Source organism: Notolabrus celidotus, chromosome 24 (genome assembly GCF_009762535.1).
Source record: "Notolabrus celidotus isolate fNotCel1 chromosome 24, fNotCel1.pri, whole genome shotgun sequence".
Classification (NCBI taxonomy): Eukaryota; Metazoa; Chordata; class Actinopteri; order Labriformes; family Labridae; genus Notolabrus; species Notolabrus celidotus.
This window is the reverse complement of record NC_048295.1, coordinates 8,141,439-8,163,005: the sequence shown is the minus strand read 5'-3', so window position 1 is coordinate 8,163,005 and position 21,567 is coordinate 8,141,439. Positions and strand designations below refer to the sequence as shown.

The 21,567-nt window shown below is 41.6% G+C and overlaps 4 protein-coding genes across 7 annotated transcripts; 1 reads left to right on the top strand and 3 right to left on the bottom strand.

Annotated features, from left to right (window-relative positions):
* Nucleotides 1–501: 501 nt before the first annotated feature.
* On the bottom strand, nt 502–6,006 carry LOC117808022 (keratin, type I cytoskeletal 18-like). 2 transcript variants are annotated; one of them, XM_034677436.1, is made up of 9 exons: nt 5,820–6,006; nt 3,300–3,685; nt 3,025–3,107; nt 2,753–2,909; nt 2,516–2,677; nt 2,305–2,430; nt 1,659–1,888; nt 1,422–1,456; nt 502–951 (listed from the first exon to the last, which is right to left on the bottom strand). In XM_034677436.1, exons 2-9 carry the CDS (start codon nt 3,675–3,677, stop codon nt 605–607), a joined length of 1,518 nt encoding a protein of 505 aa, XP_034533327.1. In that variant the 5' UTR covers nt 3,678–3,685; nt 5,820–6,006; the 3' UTR covers nt 502–604. The 2 variants fall into 2 exon arrangements, with proteins under 2 accessions (XP_034533327.1, XP_034533326.1); XM_034677435.1 differs by lacking the exon at nt 5,820–6,006 and adding an exon at nt 3,883–4,158.
* On the top strand, nt 3,915–8,473 carry LOC117808023 (keratin, type II cytoskeletal 8-like). Its single transcript, XM_034677437.1, has 9 exons — nt 3,915–4,226; nt 5,280–5,488; nt 5,642–5,702; nt 5,802–5,897; nt 5,995–6,159; nt 6,257–6,382; nt 6,463–6,683; nt 6,943–6,968; nt 7,647–8,473. Exons 1-9 carry the CDS (start codon nt 4,068–4,070, stop codon nt 7,844–7,846), a joined length of 1,263 nt encoding a protein of 420 aa, XP_034533328.1. The 5' UTR covers nt 3,915–4,067; the 3' UTR covers nt 7,847–8,473.
* An 839-nt stretch (nt 8,474–9,312) lies between these two features.
* On the bottom strand, nt 9,313–13,391 carry LOC117808024 (G-protein coupled bile acid receptor 1-like). Of its 3 annotated transcripts, none has more exons than XM_034677439.1 (2): nt 13,250–13,391; nt 9,313–11,349 (listed from the first exon to the last, which is right to left on the bottom strand). In XM_034677439.1, the coding sequence occupies exon 2, from the start codon at nt 11,309–11,311 to the stop codon at nt 10,256–10,258; it is 1,056 nt and encodes a 351-aa protein (XP_034533330.1). In that variant the 5' UTR covers nt 11,312–11,349; nt 13,250–13,391; the 3' UTR covers nt 9,313–10,255. The 3 variants fall into 3 exon arrangements, with proteins under 3 accessions (XP_034533330.1, XP_034533329.1, XP_034533331.1); XM_034677438.1 differs by lacking the exon at nt 13,250–13,391 and adding an exon at nt 12,873–13,074; XM_034677440.1 differs by lacking the exon at nt 13,250–13,391 and adding an exon at nt 12,873–13,074 and having other exon boundaries at nt 9,313–11,344.
* Nucleotides 13,392–17,601: 4,210 nt separating this feature from the next.
* Nucleotides 17,602–21,270, bottom strand: aamp (angio-associated, migratory cell protein). Its single transcript, XM_034677552.1, has 11 exons — nt 20,955–21,270; nt 20,669–20,803; nt 20,461–20,580; nt 20,230–20,369; nt 19,857–20,001; nt 19,673–19,756; nt 19,085–19,200; nt 18,887–18,981; nt 18,624–18,714; nt 18,353–18,507; nt 17,602–18,262 (listed from the first exon to the last, which is right to left on the bottom strand). Exons 1-11 carry the CDS (start codon nt 21,043–21,045, stop codon nt 18,187–18,189), a joined length of 1,248 nt encoding a protein of 415 aa, XP_034533443.1. The 5' UTR covers nt 21,046–21,270; the 3' UTR covers nt 17,602–18,186.
* Between the last annotated feature and the right edge of the window lie 297 nt (nt 21,271–21,567).

Sequence of the window (21,567 nt, the reverse complement as noted above, 5' to 3'; positions counted from 1 at the left end):
GATTCTAGGACTTTTTTCAAACATGCTATTTCCCTTTAGTTAAATACTGTATATGCACAGCTTTTACAAGGGGAATTGACTAAAGTGAGCAGTATGTTTGGTCTTAGTGTTCTCACTTTGTTTCAACTCTTTCAGAAGTAGCTTTTAAGCATAGATGATATTATGCTAGGCAGTGTTAATGTCTATTATATACTTAAAGCAACAGAGGCTCAATATTTTTGCCATCATATCCATCCTAACTAAATGATGCCAGTTGGTGGTGTACTTTTATTTTGGCAACGTGCTACACTATGAAGGCAGAACAATTAATCAATTAAACCAGGAGTTCCTAGACTTTTCTGCAGGTCTCCCATATTTGGTATAAGGAAACAATTTCAAGGCCCTACTGCTTAGGAGGGGAGCAATCAAAAGTGATCAATGTGTAATTTTGAATGTGTGTTGTTCAAAGACTTGCATGCATTTCTGTTTGACCACTGTAGAAAAAGAGACTTTAACTTTTACTTGAGTTCAAATGAGTTTATTTCACAGTTCAGACATTACATCTCATTGATCTCATGATAGTTGTACAGGTTTACAGTCAACCATTCATTACAGAGAATAGAGCTCAGGCTTTGGCCACTTCACCCTCATTCTTAGGCTTTTTATCATCATCAGAGGAAGAAGAAGAAGAGGAGGAGGAGGAGGAGGAAGAAGAGGAAGAGGAAGAGCTAGAATCCTTCTTTTTGTTTTTCTTTGTTTTCTTTTTAGTTGAGCCGTCGCTTGGTGGGATGGGAGCTGCTGCTGCTGCTTTGTCGACAGCAACCTCTTCGGCCTTATTGAGCTCTTCTTCCAGGGCAGGGGAATCTTCAGGGGCTTTGGGGGTTGCAGATTCAAAAGAGGGGGTACTTGCTTGCTCCACAAGAACATCTTCCTTCACTTGTTCTTGCACTTTAGCCTTAGGCTTTGGCTGGTCTGGAAACAAAATGAATCAGATTATCAGTTAGAACATTTTTAATCTGTGTGATGTTCTGATAGAAGGACAAGAAGTGAACAGATACAGTAAAAAAATCTCCTTTCCTCATCACAATCACGTGGTGTTAAAATGTGGTGTGATTGCATGCAGTTACGTGGTGTTAAAAGTGACACAGCTAGCTTTAAAGGAATCATTCAACATTCTGTGAAATACACTTAGACCAACTTTCTGTCTGACATTAACTATTTTAAGTTAATCTTCTAGTCTATTGGAAAAAAAGCAAATACCTCTGAGTGTATTTCCCAAAAATTTTCCTTCAAAAAGTGACATGTGAGGGTTAGAATTCAAGCTTAACTCTGCTTGCGATGCTCTGATCTCTCTTCAGTGAGCAGCAGAGATAAACTTTAGAATCAGGTGTTAGCGCTGACATGCCGGTGTCGTTATTTTATCTTCTAGTTCCACAACTTACCGCTACTCAGCGCGTCCTCTAAAGAAAACTCCGAGCTGTTAGGAAAGAGGAGGATAAGTATGCGAACGCACTGAGCAGGCAACAGGTACACCATGCTGTTTGTGTGAGGGTGTGTTTATGCTTGTACCAAAAAACAACATCTGTAAAAATATGTTTCTTAACTGACTTTCAAGGGGTGAGGTGACAAAATGATGGAGCCCTATTTCACCAAAACAAGCAATCTCTGAGCATCCTCACCTCTCGGGTTCTGCCATCATGCCGTGCATCAGCTGCTGGTAGTTATTGATTTCTGCCTCCAGCTTCATCTTCACACACAGCAGGTTCTTGTTGGTTTCCACCAGGCGCTCCACCTCTGCCCTCACCTCCTTCAGCTCTCCCTCCAGCTCCAGGATCAGCTTATTGAGCGGGGCCAGGCGTTGACCGTACTCCACTTTGGAGAATTTCAGGGTTTCCTCCAGATTGTGGTTCTGAAATAAGGAATGAAAAGTCACATTGCTATCGCTGGAGTTTTGACACTTTCAAGTTTGCAGTTTTGTTGCGCAAGAGCAGACCCCGGTAGCCCCTCACACACACAAAAACCCAGAGCCGGTCTGGCTTATGCAGGTTTACAATATAATGACAGGGGAGTGAGGAATGCTCATGCAAAGGACAGGTACACTAACACCCCTGCAGCTGGCATTAACATTCCTGACACCATAAAAGAAGAACTCTGTAAATATTTTTCTATGTACACTTCCTGAAGAACTGCTGCAAGGGTTTTAGCGCTGACGGAGGACAATTGTGCGTCTTATGTCACTGTATTTTGCAAAAGTGTAGCTCTTCTGTGTGAAAGAATGTGCTCCCAGTGATGATTATGTGTTATTATATTTGTGTGCGTGCTTACCATGCTGTGCAGACTTTGGATCTTAATCTCCAGGGTTTGTTTCTGTTTGAGCAGATCCTTCAGCTCGGTCTTTCCAGTTGTAAAGGCCTCGTTGTTTTGGGCCTGCTCTACCTTGATGTGCTCAAACTGGGGAGGGGGAAAAAAGTAGAAATGGTATAAGCTATGAGATACAAGAGGAAGTTAAGCTCTCAGATTCTGCAGGGTGACGCACCTTGCTCTGGTACCAGTCTTCAGTCTCCTTCAGGTTCTTCTTGGCCAGCTTCTCGTACTGGTGGCGGATCTTGTTGAGCGCCTCAGCCTGGTTTGAGTTGTGGGAATCGATCTCCACCTTCACTTCAGAGTCCTTGATCTTGTCACACAGGTCGTCCACCTCCTACAAAAACCATGGTTACATTTCCAAAAACATGATCTGTCAATCTTGTAGTCATATCACTGTGTCCAATCTCACCTCTTTGTGCTCCTTCTCCAGGCGAGCGATCTCCTCCTTCACCAGGTCGATCTCTGCCTGCCTCTGCTTGACATTCAACTTGGTGTCCTCAATGGTCTTCTTCAAATCCTCCACGTCTTTTTCCAGCTCTTTACGGGCCTTTTTCTCATCTTCCAGCCTGCACAATAAGAAGACAACATTACTGTTATTTACACAATTCATACAGACTCTTTTCTTTTCAGATCATCAATCAGACTCTTCATTACTGCCTTCTTTGAATGCATGAAACTCACTTATCCTTAAAGTCATCATTGGCTAGATTGGTGTTGTCAATCTGCAGCAGCAGCTTGGCGTTGTCCATGGTGAGGTCTTTAATCTGAAAAGAGAAAACATGCACATCACAAATAGATTTAAACATTTGGATGACATGGATGACAGATTTATGTGTGTAAAATGAAAATATTGCATGGATATAAATACTGAAAATGAGCTTGATGTGAAATATGAAACACCAAAGTGATTCTGATTGATGTGTATTTGAAAATCAGGGTAGAAGTCTGATGCTGACCTGTTTCTTGAGGTCATCCAGAGGTTTCTCCACCTCATCCCAGTCCCGTCCCTCTGGAGCCTTCCTCTTCGCCAAAATGTCATCAATCTGCTTCTTCATGTCTCCATTCTCCTTCTCCAGCTGCCTCACCCTGCCCAGGAACCCGGACAGCCTGTCGTTCAGACCTCGCAGAGTCTGCTTGTCGTCAGCGGGGGCTGCGGGCTGAGCTGCGGGGGCTGGAGCAGGATCCGCTGCAGGTTTGGCTTTAGCTGCAGGAGCGGAGTCTTTATCCGGCTCGTTACGCAGCACGCTGCGCAGACCCTCCAGGCTGGCCACGGAGACTCTGGAGCCCCTGCCTCCGGCTCCACCGAACATGCTGGCGGATGTGTTTGAAGGCATCACTGCGGCTGGATGGTAGAGAGATGGAAGGCAGGAGAGTCACCTGATGGATGGAAGAGAGGACACAGGTGGGTTTTATACCTGTTGTCCCAGGTGTATCCTCCCTAAGGATGCCATTGGCTCGCACTGCCCACCACCACACCTGGACAAACTGGTCCTAAGCTGAATTTCAAGTTTTATATGTTGACTTTTCTGTTTTTCTCACTGTAACTTTGCACTTGTCTTCTTCTCATTGGACAGATGCAGAGGATGGGGAGGTGATGGGGAGGTGATGGGGAGGTCCTCCTGCACCTTAAAAGCAGGTGAACAACAGGCTGAAGGTACCTTCACCTTCACCGCTCACCAGCTCAGCTCTCAGGTGTTCTCCCTCTGAGAAAGAAAAGCTGCAGAATGTCTAAAGCTAAAGACTACAGCAGCCAGACCTACAGTCCCGGGACTAACGGACCCGTGAAGAGTCAACCCACCAACAAGGTGGACGGGGCCGGGAAGTCCAGAGAGAAGGATGACATGGTGGGACTCAACGACAAGTTCGTCCGGCTCATTGACAAGGTGTGTAAATAACTATTATTATTATTATTATTATTATTATTATTATTATTATTATTATTATTATTATTATTATTATGTATTTATGTTTAATTGTTATTATTATTGTTATTAGTTTTATTATTGTTGTTATTATTGTTATTATTTTCTATCATTATTAATATTTGTTATTTTTTATTATTGTTATTAGTATTACTATTATTTTTATTATTATTATTATGAGTAGTAGTAAATGCAGTAGGCTAAATAGCTCCTCGTTGTAGTGGTAATAGTGTACTTGTTGTCGTAAACAGTAGCTGTTTTTATTGTCATTAATGAATTAATAACTTAATGTTAATAATATTAATTGCAACAACCATTCTCTAACATTAGGTTTTAGAATAAATACAATTATAATACATTTTTTAATTGGTTATTTTAATTAGTTGTCAAATAGATACCATTAATGTTAATTTGCCACTTGCAGAAAAATGACAGAATTAATACTTAAAACATAAAAAAAATGTTGGAAACTAAAAGAGGAGTCTCTATTTGTTAATGGTTATTATTTTTGTTGTTTGAGCTGTCTAAACCATATTAAAAAAATCTATATTTTATTATTACATTTTCAAAAATCTGTCTTTTTTCACTGTGTAGACATTTTTTGCAGCTTTTATGTATTTCTTCAGTGAGGATCACTCCTTTGAAGCAATGCAAACACTTTACAACCACTCATAAAAGAACATCAATATTTACAACAGGCTCAAGGTTGAAATGTCAAGCCTTTGCTGAGGATAAAACCTGTTTTTTAGTCCTGGAGTATGGATTATGAGAGGCCTCTGACTCCTGCAATGAATTCTGTGTCCTGAGGCCATGGAAAGTGTGTCATTGTACAGGCCTGCATTATGTAAGGAATGATGGGCCTGAGGGTTGGACGCCATCTTGTGGTAAATTAGAGGACATTAGGTAAAGAGAGATGTTTTTAGAGCAAACTGGATAAAAATGAAAATAAAAACAAACATCTGTTCAACTAAGGATGCAATGATAGATGGATCGAGCACTCTGTTTCTGTTTTAGGTCAAAAACCTGGAGGATGAGAACAAAAAGCTGGACACAAAGCTGAAGATCCTCAAGGAGCAGGAGGACTATGAAGGGAAAATTGACGACATCGTGAAGCAGCTGGAGCACGAGATGGAGCAGCAGATCGAGAACCTGCTCAATGACCGGGAAAAGCTGCATGCCGACCTGCTGAAGAAGCAGGACGAGGTGGAGGACACCAAGAAGAGGTCAGCGAGTCATGGTGTTAACGAACGGGATTATTTTTCCCTTGAATTAAACATCTGTTGACTTCTTGTGCAGACATGTAGGCCAAAATATGCTGCTTTATCACCTGCACATCAACAAATCAACTTTAAATGTTGTGTTTTTCTTGGTTTCAGCTACGAAGACGAGATGCACAAGAAAGCTGACTTGGAGAACGAGTTTGTCATAACCAAAAAGGTACACAACACTTGTTAGGTCACTTATTTATTCCACCAAAGAGATATCTGCACTGTTAACCATCTCTGAATTCATTCGCTGTGCTCATGTGTGTAACAGGATGTAGATGAAGGTCACCTGGAGGCCGTGGATCTGGCTCTTGAGCTGGAGGACCTGATGGGGAAACTGGACTTCCTCAGGGTTGGCTATGACGAGGTAATGACGCACTCTGTTTGATACTACCTCCTTCTTTCTCTTTTAGAGAAGTTGTTTGAAAGCACTTAATGGATGTACCCATGTGCGCCCCCTGCAGGAGATCAAGGAGCTTGAGTCTCAGGTGCAGAATGAAACTGTGATCCTGCGTGACGACAGCAAACGCTCTCTGGACATGGACGAGATCGTGGAGACTGTGAAGAATCAGTATGCCAACATGGCCTCCCGCACCAGGGATGAAGCAGAGCAGTGGAACCAGAAGAAGGTGAGGAAGAGGTTTATTTACAATCACAGAAGAAGAAATCACACCAAGAGCAGACTGATTCTTAACTTTATTTGTTCTCTTTTTGCTCCTCTCTTAGATGGATGCCATGGTCCTCAATGCAGGACAGCGTGAGCAGGATGTGCGTGATATAAGGAGGGACATCTCAGACATGGTGCGCCTCATTCAGAGGTTAACCGGGGACCTGGAGGCTCTTCTGAGAAAGGTTAAGATCACACAGAATCCAGGATATAAACATACAACCTTCCCCTCTAACAAGCCTCTGATCCTCTCTTCTCTCTTTAGGAGGAGGCCTTAAAGAAAGAAATCAACGTGCTGAGGACAGATGGAGACACCAATCTGGACAACGCCCGCCGGGACATCATGCAGCTGGAGGAGGCTCTGAGACGGGCCAAGCAGGACTTGGCGGGACAGATCCGCGAACACCAAGAGCTGATGAACCTGAAGCTGGCTCTGGACATTGAGATCGCTACGTATCGTAAGCTGCTGGAGGGCGAAGAGCAGAGGTAGGAATGATTTCTACTAGTGTTTTTAAATTGTAGTCACTGTTAGAAACATGGATGATGTGTCTCCATCTTCTTGTAATTTGCCCCATATGTTAGAATAGAGGAGGGGTGGTTAATGTCATGTTCTTAAGCCAGTCAGCAGAGGGAGCTCTAGATGTTCTGGCTTCACTTCACATCCATCTTCTTATACAGACTATGACGAAACATACCATTCTTCAGTGCTTGTACTAACAGTTGTCTCCTCTGTATGTCTGTGCAGAATGAGGGAGCTCATGCGCAATGGAGGTAAGATTTAAAGAAGCTGAACAAACTCTAAAATCTTCAGGCATTGCATTTCTGGGTTGCTTTGGGTGTATTTCACTTTTTCCATTCATGTTGGAAAAATATAACATTTAAATAACATATTCAAAATTGAAACCATGATGTAAAAATAACCATGTATTAAAAATGTAATTATTAAAGCTCCTGTGGGACGCTTTTGGTTTGTGTTCACTTTGGCACCCCCTGTGGACAAAATGATACCACTTTAATTTAATTTAATTTTTCCTAAAGATACATAAGTATTAAAATCAGTCTCTTTAATAACCCAAAAATCTCCTTAAGGGAGCTTTAAGTAAGATTTTTTAAACTTTAAAGTTCTGTACTTTTCCCTCAAAATTTTGTTTAAATACAGTACTTGGGCAAACTCTTTCCTACTTATAACTTTCCAACTTTTTACTTATCTTCTCTGTCAAAATGTTGTGAGGAATCATGGGAAATGTAGGAAACTAACACAGGTGGAGGTAGATAACAAATATATAGAGACACAAAAAATAGGGAAGAAAACAGAATACAAAACCGCATCCATTTCATTTAAATCAGCATATTTACGACTGATTCATATTTCATGTCTCACTAAAATCAAACCTCTCTTTCGCTCAGACTTCTAAAACCAAACCAATCCAAGTCCTTACTTGCACGCAGACGTTCACCTGCCAGAGAAGCCACACCTGCCCAAGAAGCACCCAGCCCCTGAACACACAGCCGTCACAGAAAGCACCGACATCCCAGAAGGCACCGTTATCACGTCGGTGTCCCCAGCCTCTAAGAAGCGAGTGCTGATCCGAGTGGTAGTGGAGGCAGGCAGGGTTGTGTCTGAAAGCTCCACCTACTCTGAAGATTGACTTGCAGTCTGTCTCTTCTGAATCAAACCTAAAAATGTGAATTTAAAGAGTTCAAATGTAGTGAAATTAAATCTTTGAAGTGATCAGTACTACAATAATCCAAGGTTTCTGGGATTTCTGTCAGAGTGAACTGTCTTATAAAAGCATCTTCTCAGGTTAATAGAAACTTTATCTCAAGCAGCGTTTTTAACATTTTTTAAATCTTTGTTTTGGCATTAATCAAGACTTGTGGTGATCCTGGTGCCATCGGTGTATTTCTCAGATTTCTTCCACTTGTGTGTGGTCATAAGATTGTGAGCTTTATGCAATACGATGTCATGTTTGTTCAAATTTTGCAGGAAAAATAGTTCCCATATGAAGTAAAAAAAGGTAACCTGTGAGATCCATCAGGTAATTAGTCCACGTCTTGTTTATATCAGATCGGACACACACAAGGTTCTTCCTCTAACTGCTAAATGTCACTTTGAATGGATGGAAAGGGAAGTTTCTTTGCAAGCCTAAAATGATGATGTTCTCTTTCTGTCACATGTATCTGCACCTTTTACCTCTGACGCAATAAAGTCACCAACAAGACATTAAGAGTTAACTGTGATTGTGACAAGCATTACAATGGAATATGATGAATAAAGCAACATGAACAAAATGCCTGCTTCCTTTTGCTTTCATAGAAACCCACACAAAGAGCGTAGAAACTAAATATTTAGACTTATTGGACATATTTAGAAGCTGGATAAAAGATTGATGCACTTCATATCTGTAGCCTGGCATAAATAAGCATCTCAAGCCAAGAGATAGTGAGATTAACTTAGCATATATCCTAGAGAGGCAGGAAGCAGATCTAAAAGTACATTTAAAAGCTCAGTTTTTAAAAGAGGTGCATTTGAATTAACTCATCTGGACAGAAATGTTAAAATATTTTAAATTAAGCAGTTATCACTCGCTTTTAGATGAGATAGCCGTTCTCTGATTGTAAACAAACCCAGTGTTTCCTGGCTAAGTGAAGCTGGCAGTCTGTTAGCTGTAACTACATTTTAGTGTAGACAATAAAGAGTGGTTTCATTTGATTAATTTAAAATGCAGGGACAGATAGTAAGCTAATTTTGTTTTTAAAATGTCCCAAGGGCCCAGGCGTATTTTGGGCACAGTGTCTGGGACAGCACAAGTCTTTCTACCAGATACATTAGCTGGAGCCTGACTGCGTCACCATGCCTCATTTTTCCCCCTCCTCTTTTCCCAGATCACCTTCGTCATGATATTCCAATGTGGAAAAGTACTGGAACATGGTTTCAAAAGGTACAGACAGTGACCTTATGGAGATATCCAATCTCTCCTAATGCCCTGTAACACTTTGTACCTTGTTTGCTTCTTAATTTGATTAAATTCTGCTTTCCCTCCTGAGCTCACATTTACCGGCTGTCTCTTTCCCACCCACGTACTGTCTGCACACATTTAAAACCACAACGTGATGGGGGAACAAATGGTATGACATCTATCTGTGTTTAATCAAGTCTCAAATGAAAATCAAATTTCCCTTGAATGAATCTTTACAGCAAATAAAACATTCAAGCCTCCAATACAAGTATTTGCAAGCAGCAGATTTTCCTCTGGTGTAAAAAAAAAAATGCTTTCCCATCATTTACCGTCACGGCTACATCCATCACTACAGGGCAGAAACTGGGAACTCATATTTTCAGACTCTCGTAGTGCGTCTTTAATCTTGTGTTCTTGCTCTAATCGTTCCTTGTCTCGCAGATGTATCACAGACTGTGGATGAATCCCTCTCCCCTCTTCAGCTCGCATACCAGTGTATAGATAAACAGTAGTGAGGGGAATAGGAGTAAACATTGCAGTCAAGTGGGTGACAGATGGGGAATATCTACGAGCAGTTACACAGGCAGCACAGAGAGAAATGAGCATATGCTTTATGTCTATGACATTTACAGGACATACAGTGCTGATACGAGGCTGGTGTTATTGACCTTGATGCAGGATGTCATTAAGTTATGATTTACATAACAGCACGAATAGCAGGTTGTGGTTTCACAGTTAAATTTGTATGAAACTCAATCATTGTGCCTTCGCAACCTTTACCTCAGCTAGGTCATTATTTGCATGTTAGAATTAGAGACGGAAGTAGAGAACTAGTTTGGCTATGTCCTACATTTATTACCATTGTGATGCATGTGCACGTCTTCTTTGTTGAACTAGCTGTAGGTCTACTTTCATAGGGTGTAGGGTGGGAATTGAAGTCCTGATCTGCCCCGTGTAATGTTAATCCCATCAAAAAGATCAATGTGGATGTGTTTTCTGTTGGATTTCAAAGGCCTTGATCAATCTGCAGAGCACCTTCACCTCATAATATTTCATGTTCATCCTTATAAATATTCAAATTCAGTCCGCCCTGTGTCCTCACACAGCCACCTCGTCCGTCCCCTGCGTCCTTCGCCTCCACCTGTCTCGTAGCTTCTGAAGAAGTTTGTACGCAGGTTCTGTATACTGCTTGTTCGCTAACCCTAAGACTATCGGCACCACCGCCATGCTTCCAATACCAGTGCATGACAGAACAATATGGGTGGTGGAGCTCCATTTGGTGTCGCTGATCAAGAACGCAATGCAGACATGCATGTAAATGAGGTAGGGGACCCAGCATGCGAGGAACGTGAGCGACACAGCTACGACGCAGCGAGTGTAGCGCAGGTTCAGCCTCTGCTCCCGATCTGACGCTTGAGTTCCCCGTTCCACAGAGCGATGGAGACGACAGATGTCCTTCAGCTGACCTCTGGTGATCCACAGAACTCGTCCAGTCATACAAGCGATGGTGAGAATCGCAGGCAAGACGAGGCCGTACACCTCCAGGTAGATAAAAGCGTTGGGGAATACTCTTCTGTACGAGCAGCAGGTGGTTCCATTTGTTAAGCAGTTTGAAAGCGGCGTCGCCTTTTGGCTTCCAGCACAACAGCTGTTCCAATCCGGTCCAGTCCAGTTATTCCACCCAAACGCTGGTAGTGATGCGTACAGAAGCGGTGGCGCCCAAACTACGAGCAACGCAAGCGGGAAACTGCGATGCATCCACAAGTTGTTGTAATGCAAAGGGTCCACGATGCAAATGTAGCGCTCGTAGTGCACCATCACGAGGTTGAAAAGGAACGCCAGGAACAGGAAGTTAGGGAATATGTGAGCCACCATGCAGGAGTTCAAACTCATCTCCCGGTTCACACCCATTAACGGTATAAAAGGTAACGCCAGGCCTGTGCACAAGTCTGCCACCAGCAGGCTGAGGAAGAAGTAGTTTGGCGTGTTGTGGAGCTGGCGGTTCCAGACGATACCTAAAATGATTACAAGGTTTGCAAGGATGATGGAGGTCGACAGCGGTATGGTGATGGCATAGATAAGACGCTCTCCAGAGACCAGAGCCAGGGAGTCGTTGCCTTCCATCTGGTGTGAAATCTGCAGATTACCTCCCATTTGAAGACCCACTCCACTCCCATCAAGCTGCGTCTGCTCTGAAGGGAGACAGAAAACTTGTTAAAGCAGACGGATTACAGCATCAAGTGACTCATTATTGCTGACCTTTGTGAACTTCTGGTTTGTTTTTATTGCTCAACATGTGTAAACAGGCTTCGGCAAAATAGAGGAAATGGAGGAGAGAAGAGAAATGAGGTTTGCAAGAAAACAAGGCAGGAAACAGAGAGGAGAGGCAAGACAAATGTGGAAGCCAGATCAGGTATACGTAAGACATAATGAAGATGAAGATGTTACCCTACGGCCTCACTGTTATGGAAACCACTTGTAAGCCAATTACAGTTACAGACAAATACATTCAGTGAAACTTGAGCCGTGACTTATGAAGAAAGAGAGTCTCATAATAACTCAAATAAAAGGTCGCCAAGGAGAGTGTTCAGGCTCAAAAGGCTAAAGATTTCAACCAGACGTCAGACTGCTGTGAAGTGGAAGGAAAGAGAAACATGCGGTCATTTATTTAAGAGGAAGATGGAAAAGATGGGGACAGAGGATGCTTTCAAGTGAAATAATAGAAGCGACAGGTTTGTGTAGATTGAGATCAGAAGGTTGAGGCCGCATGAAGCCCTATGATCAGGAAATGAATTCGCATTTGTGCTCTTTTAGTTCCCTCGTTTTCAGGTCAGTGACGTTTCTGAATTGGTTCTGTTTGATGGATGATTTAAAAAGAGGTTCACACAAGTCAAATACATATCCATATATTCCAGCTGATCTATAAATATACGTCATTTATGCAGCACTTTATACAGGAAATAAGTTGAAGTACGTAGCGGCACATCAGATACAGCATGCATCCTTCCTGTCTTCTCCTTGACCACTGCAACAACACATCTAACCTTTTCATAGCTAACAGATAAGAGCACATGGTAATGGACGTCAGCCTGCTCCCATTCAATAATTCATCAGCTGGGACTCTGCAGTTACACCTTCCTTTTGTGTTATCATACTTTAGAAAGTGATACGTGCCCTGGTGATGATTTAACAGTCTGAAAACACTCCTTGTGTATCCCAGGAGAAGATGTTTCACTGAGGGAATTAAGGTTTTATAGGATGAGGATGTTACAAGTAAACATTGCAACATGGAACCAGTGTTTCTGGTGTCCACATACATTACATACAATTTACAACCTGCAAGTTAAATAAGGAGAATTTAATGGTGTCAAAGTCCTGTTTTAGTTTCTGTAATTACTCCTTTTAAAGGGTCTTTAAAGGAAAATACAAGGACATGACATTTGTTTTTAAGACTTCTTTATTTTGAGCATTATATCTGGTTATGTTGGATTTTTCTGCTTCTTTTAAAATACATTTTCATCAAAAATGTGCTAAAATATGAATGTATAGGACTTTTTTCCATTAGGTTTGAAACTGTGTGGAGTTTCCACTATGTAAATGTGTCTGTAGTCATAATAAAACAGCAATTATATATCTTAATATATATATCCTCAGATATAAGAAATGATCTGTTGCATATTTTGAATTATTTGAAATAAAATACTGAGATTTTTACCTTGATTTGAGCGGTCCAGTCATTTCTCCCCCGCCAAAGATACACAGCTTCTTATCACACCCCTGATATCTCCAATCCTTTCCCCCTGCATGTCATATCCACACAGCGGAAACACTATAACAGCACCGCTCCTATAATAAACCAAAAGACTTTCTTTATCCTCCAGCTAACCACATCAACCTTTCAATTCCTCCCCAGATAAGACAGACGCAGCAGCGAGTGCCCAAGCGTGAGGCTCTTGTACACTTTAAAGGGGAAGTGAACACACAGAGAGGAGGAGGAGGAGGAGGAGGAGGAGGAGGCAGTTTTAATGTGTCTGTCTTTCCTGAGAGGTGGGTCATGCTGAGGGTGAGTCCACTTACCCCTAACCCACTTACCCTTTTTTTCCCCTTCTTTGAATCTCTTCCATCCATGAGCCTGTGGACGTTGTTTTCAGTGCGGTCCAGGGCTGCAGAGCACACCCATGAATGGAAGAGGATGGGAAGCTGGTCTGGCTGCAGCACTGACATTGATAAGAACATTCCAGAGTAACATCATCAGGCCTGGCATGTGGTTTGGGTTTACATGCTCCATCATGGGCCCCAGATGTGTGAAGATTGCGTCTGCGTCATGCATCAGAGTTGCTTATGGCTTAAGTGAAGTTAGAGGAGGATGGGATGAGAGTGTGAAGCCAGAGATACATCTAATGGTTTATATTTTATTTTTCTAATCCCTGAGGAGAGATTTAATATTTATTAAGATCAGTAAATTTACTTTCTCAGGATATTTAGAAGCTGTATATTCACACTTTAGAGCTGTAGGGAAAGAAATGAGGGACTTTTAATTGAAATAAAGGTTCAAGGTCAGAATCAGAAAAATACACTAAATAAAAATGTATGATTAGAGGAAAAAGTCCTCCAGTCTGATTGCACCCTGATCAGTTTCACCTGTGTCTCGTTATCACACCTGTGTCTCGTTATCACACCTGTGTCTCGTTATCACACCTGTGTCTCGTTATCACACCTGTGTCTCGTTATCACACCTGTGTCTCGTTATCACACCTGTGTCTCGTTATCACACCTGTGTCTGATTACTCTGAGTGTATACAGTCTTTATGATGCCATTCTAGTGGTTTTCACCCAGGTCATTAATGCAAATGAGAATTGGTTCTCAATTGACTTACCTGGTTAAATTAAGGTTAAATAAATAAATAAATCGTTCCGTAGTGTTTTAAGTTTTGACATTTCACTTGATAATGGACATTTTTCAGTGAGTTTTAATTGCATGTGAGTCTTCCTTCCCTTTGTTTTCATCACACGTCACAGTTTTGACCATATGCAAATCCTTTTTCTTTAATTGAATCTTAATTTTTGTTAATTATTCAATAAACCAAACAGCTCTGGTCCCTAATTTTACAGACAAACTAACCCTGAAGCTTTATTTTGAGTAATTTATCTAGCTTAAGTTTAGCATCTTTACATGTAAATACAAAGGGGCAGCATTGCAATCACAAACACTGTTATCCACAGCTTTTTATGAATAAAGAGAGACAATAACACCTTAAAGTCAAAGTAGTTAAAGGCTTTTTTAAAGCCAGCATAGCCTGTTTGTTTCATTTAATTGAAAAAATAAACCTCCTTACACATGTTAAGTAGATTTAAAGTAAATAACCTATCATATTATATTTTTTTAAACTCAAACTTCAAAAAATTAAAATGTGGTCATGGTTTAGAACAGAGGCAAAACTCCAGCCAGCTGCAGCAGCTTGCCATAAGCTGACAGTGGCTCTTCTATCTGTGTTTGTCCATTCATTTTAAATGTATTTGCTTATCTGCAGATACGTTTTGATAATTTATATACACAAGGACAAACATGTTTTAAATAAACACCATTACATCTAATTTGTTTGGAGACTTGTTTTAATTTAGAAGCCTAGAAAGCATCTGGTCTTCCGAGGCACCATTCGGTCTTCCTTTCATTCATGTTGATATTTGGAGACTACTTCCCCTTTCTTGTTTTGAGTCATTTGAGTTGTACATATTGAATCTGCAGATGTACCTGAGACAAATACCATACTTAAAGAAAGCTTAAACAAACGCTTAGATGGATTTGTTCCCCCATTTTGGCCCTGGAGGAATCTAAACATATACATACAACACTGTGTACGTCTGAATTCATAACAGCTGTCACACATGTCTCATATTTAAACACAACTCTGGATGAAAGGCCGGTGGTGACCTGATTTGTAAGCCAAACACGGAAGACTCCTTCAGCGATAGTCCAGAGCAGACCCGGGTTCTGGTCGAGATAGACAAGCTCCAGTTAGATAATGGATTTAAACAGACGGGGCTCAGGGAGGACAAGCTGGACACAAAACAACAACATTAAAAAGGAGAAGTCATAGACCACATTTAATCACTTATCTTGATTATTTTATTGGAAACATTGAGGAAGACATGATTAATTAAAGGAACACACTGAAAGGAGGTCAGAGCTTTTAGAGAAGTGAGCTTTCCTATGTAACGTTAGCTGAAATGTCTAAATATGACCTAGAAGTATGTCTTATTTGAGTTTAAGGATTGTTTTTATGCCAAAGCTGTAGAAAGACAGTCAAATTAAATGTACTTTGTCATTTTTAGGCAGTAAAAACATCTAAAAGGGACATAGCTTTTGTCTTGCTCACAAGAGATTCTCCTTTTTTCAATTTTGTGTTTTGTGAAACACTGATGTATTATTTTAATGGGTTTGTCATTCGCCTCCTCAACCTGCAGACGTGTTTACCTTGGCACCAGCACCTGCCTTTCCCCGCTCAACCGATTTGTTCAGCTTCTTTTATCAGCACAGCAGCCGTCAGAGAATAAAGCTGCAATTTAATGGATCAGGCTTTCGGCTCTGTCCAGGTTTAAAGGTGGTAATCCTTCAGGACACACCTCACCTTTGTCTTCACACGTCTGACCTTTGAGGCCAAACATTCTCTGCTGTAGTGGATACAGAGATTCATGCGAAACACTGGATGAGTTTTAACCTCATTGTCTCACCATGCCTTCGTAAAGCACACAAACAAACTCTTCCATGTGTTTTACTGCCTTCCTGTCTCACATATGAATGCACATGTGGACTCTGAGACACGCACAGTGAGAGTCCAGGTACGGAAGAAGCACTTGTGCACAGGATACCGACAGTTGTTTGTCTTCACTGTGGCAGACAGTCACGAAGAACAGAGAACAGAAATAGAGCTGAGGAACAGAAATAAAACTTTTACACACTGTACAGTTGCAGAAGTTATAATTGGAAGCGATACCTTAGTCTGAGTTCCTTTCAGCTAAACCAAGATAACTAAGCCTGCTCTTCATCAAGGCCGGGGCAACCAATCAATGCACTCACTCCTGGTTGTCACCTCCACTTATACCTGATGTTACCCATCAGGCAGTGCAGTATATACATTAAAGTGAGTCATCGTGACAACAAGAAGCAGACCTTTAAGTGCAGCAAAATTGCAACCTTTCCCTTTAACAGGGACTGATTGATGTCAGCAAACAGTCAGTCACATGTACGGGCTAATACGAGCCCGGCCTGTGTTCAAGTATTGACACAGCAACAAACTCTAAAGGGGCTGCTGAGCTAATGCACTTCCTGACTGGAGAAAATATGACTCAAGGTTGTAAAGTGTTGTGGTTGCTGTGTTTTGCACAGTCAACAACTTTCACTCTTTTCATATTGAGATCATTTTAATTATAAATCGACACATATTAAGATGTGGGCTTTTTGTGTTGTTTTCACTGATGTGAAGGAGAGATTTCTCATGAGAAAGGTGAGGTGAGTAGTGTGCATTTTATGTATGATTTCTACTCACCTAGGTGGGAGAATTTTTTTTTTTATATCTTATTTTTTTTAAGTTTCGTGTGCTAAGATTCATGAACTTTGGGTCATCTCAAAACTGAGATACTTTTTATATAAACCCAAGTCTATTCTGAAAAGTTCTTGAAACTTTTAAAACTTTTATTCCACCTTTTTGCCAGTTTGGGACTCCATACAGGTTGATTTTTACATTTTCAGGCCACTTTAGCTCAACATTACCATTAAAACATGAAGTACTCTGAGTCTTCGAAGCCTATAAAACTTCAGGACACATCAGACTATTGCTTTCCTAACATAATGAAGATTTAAAGTGTCTCTTGTGCCATTTAAATCAACTTGTTTAATTAGGACATTGCTTTCTCAAAGTTAAATTCACAGGAAACCAATATTTGTCATAGCTGGGAGACGACATGAGGGGATACATGTGGAATTCTGAAGAAGTTGCATTTATTATCAGTATTTGGGCTTTTTATAAATAATAATCAGACGCAACATCAGTACTCCCTTACAGTTTTCCATCTTTAATCATGTCTCCATAATGGTTTCTGGGAAGGTTTGAGATCTTTTAAAACTGACTCATCTCCTCTCTTTGCTCTTATCTGATAAAACTGATCTGATCTGTTGATGAATCAAAGATAGTCTAAATAAGCAAGAAGCCCACTCTTAATCACAAAGATCTCTCACTACATTATGTAATCTTTCTTACGTCTACATGTCACCGTGACCAACGCAGCGTCCACTCTTGTACTCCAGTCTGATCTCCATGTTATCTAAACTCAGACAGAAATAGCTGAGAGAATAAACAGGCTTCTTCGGATGCAGATGAGCTCTGAGTGCACATAAAGCGGCTTTAGTCACATCTTTTAAAGCAGGAAATGAACTCACATGCTCATCCAGATGAAAGTATATTATTTATTTTGTGTATTTACACTTGGGCGTACATCAGAAAGAAAATTGGCGAGAAGATTCGTGACTGCACGATCTATCCGAGAGATTTAAGGCCACACACAAAGACGTATACTCGAGGGGAAAACGAGGACTTTGAGAAGCAATTACACACAAATTATAACAAGGGCCAAACTTTCTCTTTTCAGTGTCCTGGTTTATCTCTACAGGATTCTGGCAAAGGATTAAAAGGCAGAGAACACAGTTATTCATCACACTTTGAATTTCTCTCTGATAGTCTCTGAACCAGAGCACAAAGTAATGAGGCAGAGCTCGTTTTGAAGAATCAACATCTCATCTTTATCTGTGTTGTTGTGTGCTTGAGTTAGCTTGAATATCTGCTAAGAAGCACAAAAAATTAACTTTTTATATGCTACAGTTCATGATGGTGGCAAAAAATGACATTTAAAAATCCTAAGGAGAAGAGGAACATGTTCTCCAGAGTCAGAGAACATGTAGATTACAAAAGTCTCTGCTATGTCTCTTAAAATGTTCCCTCCTCCACTCTCTCGTTCTCTTCTTCCTCTTTTCTTTATCGGTCAGGTCTTTGCAGGCAGAAGACTTTTGATAGGTTGTCTCCTGAGGCGGTCACCACGATGGACGCTTCCCTGAAGGAGACACAGAAGAAGACGATAAGAGAGATCATCAACAAATCCAGCTATGAAAGGTCAACAATAGCGAACAGAGCAGTGTGTTACCTGTTGATGGCGAAGTCCAGGATCTCCGCCGTGTGTCCACGGTACTCTGACACAATGTTCCCCGTACGAGCGTCCCATAAGCGTAGCGCTCCGTCTAAGCAGCAGGTGGACACCACAGAAGAAGACTCCTCCCACTGCAGGTGGACGATGCCAGCCTGCAGGAACACAGAGGGAGATTTTACTGATAAGGCCTTTTAGTTTCTGTCTCTCCATACATTTCACACTTTTTGAGAGGTTCAGCAAAGTGGTTTACAACTCAACCAGACTTTACCTCATGTTGGCACCTGTTCCTCAGGACCTGTGACGAGAGGTCGTATATGGCCAGAGTCCCATCCAGGAACGCTACGGCTAGCAGAGGCAGACTGGAGAGGAGGAAAGATGTGAATATTTAAAAAGATGGAGAGAACACCCCCCTTGTGTTCTACATATTCACTCCTTCAGTGCAGTTTCTTTAACAAGTCACCCCTGCTCAACTGCTTGCACTCAAAGCTCCTCTAATTTAAATCCACAGCTTCATGATTTATTCTCACTCACATGTTGCAGAATCCAACAGATTCAACAGAGTTAGTCTCTGCCTCGTCTTTCGATCCCTTAGCTTTCCCTCCATCAGCCGAGAACGAGCCGACCACCTTCAAACACAAACAAACAGAAATCACGACGCCTCCAGGTCAGAGCCGCTTCTATGTGTGTTTTCTTTCTTTCTTTCTCTCCCATGTCTGTTCATACACTCACCTTGCCTGTGGCGGTGTTGATGAGCTTTGCACAACCGTCCACTGACCCCGTCAGCACCAGGGAGCCGTCCTTGTTGCAGGCCAAGCAGGTCAGCGCCCCCTGGTGTCCATCCTGACCTGTTGTGGAGGACAAAATTGAATGCATGTTTTTTAATCAGACATTTTAAAACTTGCAGAAATACAGTGTACAGACTCCCCTTGGATCCAGGCTGATGATCGTCAGTCTTTGAATGTCACATCTATCTGCATTTTATGTCCTCTTAAAATAACTAAAGACAGCCTTTATGAGGTTTGTTTACATTGATTTTATTTGCCTCTTGCCTAATTTATAGGGCTATAAGTGTTTTTATAATCACACTTAAGAGCCTTTATTTATTGTGCGTGCTGTTTCTGTGGAACTTTGTTGCTATGGAGGAAGAAATACAGTTCTTCAAACTTCCAATCTGAAGGGGGAAACTTAAATCAGTCCATTTAGGAGCCAAAATAAAAGCCTCATCCATTAAGCTCTATGGAAAGGTTTTTCCTCTTTCCCCTTTTCCCCTCCCGAAATATGCAAACTCTGAAAGCTTAAAGATAAAAGGAGACTCACCTTTAATGACATGGACGGCGTTACCTTGCTTTAAATCCCAAACTCGTACCGTCCCATCCTCATAACCGACCACAGCTCGTTTACCTGGACAAACATGGAGAGAAAATACACATTTCATGTCATTCTTTTGTGTGTTTTTGGGCCTGTAACTTGTCACTTTGTGTCTATTTCCCCCCACCCTCACCATCAGGGAGGACTTTCCCACTAGTGGCCTGGCACGCTGAGCTCTGGAAGGTTTTACACTCTCCAGATGGGATCTTCCACATCCACATGTTGCCGTCGTCTGTCCCCGCCAAAAGCACCGGAGCGCAGGGATGCCACTCCAACCACTGAGGAGGAAACAAGGCAGACGACCACGAATTAACAGATACTTACTCACAAACACTCAGAACATTCCCCCTCTTATTTCCACTGCACTTTTCTACTTGTGGCAATTTGGGAAAAACGTGTAATTATCCTGGCTTGTTGCCTTGTTAAACAGAAACTTCACAAGTGCTCACAGATGCACAGACACACAAATACACACTCAGGCTAATGCAGTATTTGTGTACACACACCTCCAGATCTCCTACTTCGAAGGACCAGATCTCCTCTTTGCTTTGTATATTCCAAACTTTGATCATGCCGCTCATGTCACCTGACGCCATCATGGAGGAGTCGTGGCTGAACACGGCGCAGGTCACTGAGTCTTTGTGACCTGTGGAGAAAAGAAAAACAAAATTCTGTGTGAGTTTTGATCATCTTTCTGGAGACACACATCCGATTTAAAACACTAGCCTCATCCTCACCTGTGCACTCCAGCAGAACTTCTCCATCGCTCACCCTCCAAACAAAAGCCTTGTCATCCTCTCCTCCTGTCACAGCCATGCTGTTTGTGGCCGGATCCAAACTCACACAGAACACCGAGCCTGAAAAAAGAAAGGGAAGAAGACTTTAAATCTTCAGCAGACATAATCTAGCTGATAATAAGAGTATCAACCCAAAGTAAGGTATTACCTGTGTGTTTGGAGAAGGTGAGCTCGCTGTCATCATGCTCCACCTCAGCCTCCATCTCATCCTCTGTCTCCCAGCCTCCATCATCATTCCCAGCATCCTCAAAGTCAACATCCTCCAAGTCATCAGCCAGATCATCTGAGAGCAACAGAGAGAGAAAGCTAAAGCTGGGTGTACAGTGATGATTAAAGGTACATTTCAGCTTGTAAACACCCTTCTGTATCCTTGGCATCACTTCTTTAAGACATACGGTGTCTCCAGATGTGATCTAAACAGTGTTACCACCCACCTGGACCAGGCTCAGATTCATTCAGGTCGATAACTTCCAGAATCTCCTCATCTCCGTGGAGCTGGATCTCGTTTCCCTCATTGTTATCCATGCCGTTAGCACTCAAAGCTAGTAAAACAACCCAAAAGTAACAGCACAAGTACAACCAGCTCACTTAAAGTCAGGCTGCCTCACTGTTAGAGTCTTCACTGACTGATACGTTTCAACTTCCAGCTACAAATCCCACATTAATGATCATTAAACTGAGATTAAAAGGGGTTACATGTCAATCTGCTGTCCCATGTTTTTTCTCACATGCAGAAGCGACTGGGAGACTGGCGCACTGTGATGACGTAGAAGGTTAGCTACAACCCTCTCCAATGTCTTTAGCTCTCCTGTCCACAAAACGGCGCTGTTGTACCACAAATAGAACATGTTATGAGTGTTTTTAGAGCTGGAGTTATCACAAAAATGTGTTTTAACCTCCTGCTTTGTGTTTCATTATAATAGAGACTGGAATGAGCACGAAACGTCTATTTTTTTCCATTTTGTTGAAGCAATAAATTATTACACTACACACCCAAGTGTTCAATACAGATTTTTATAGTAATTTGAAGTTATATTTATTTTTTGT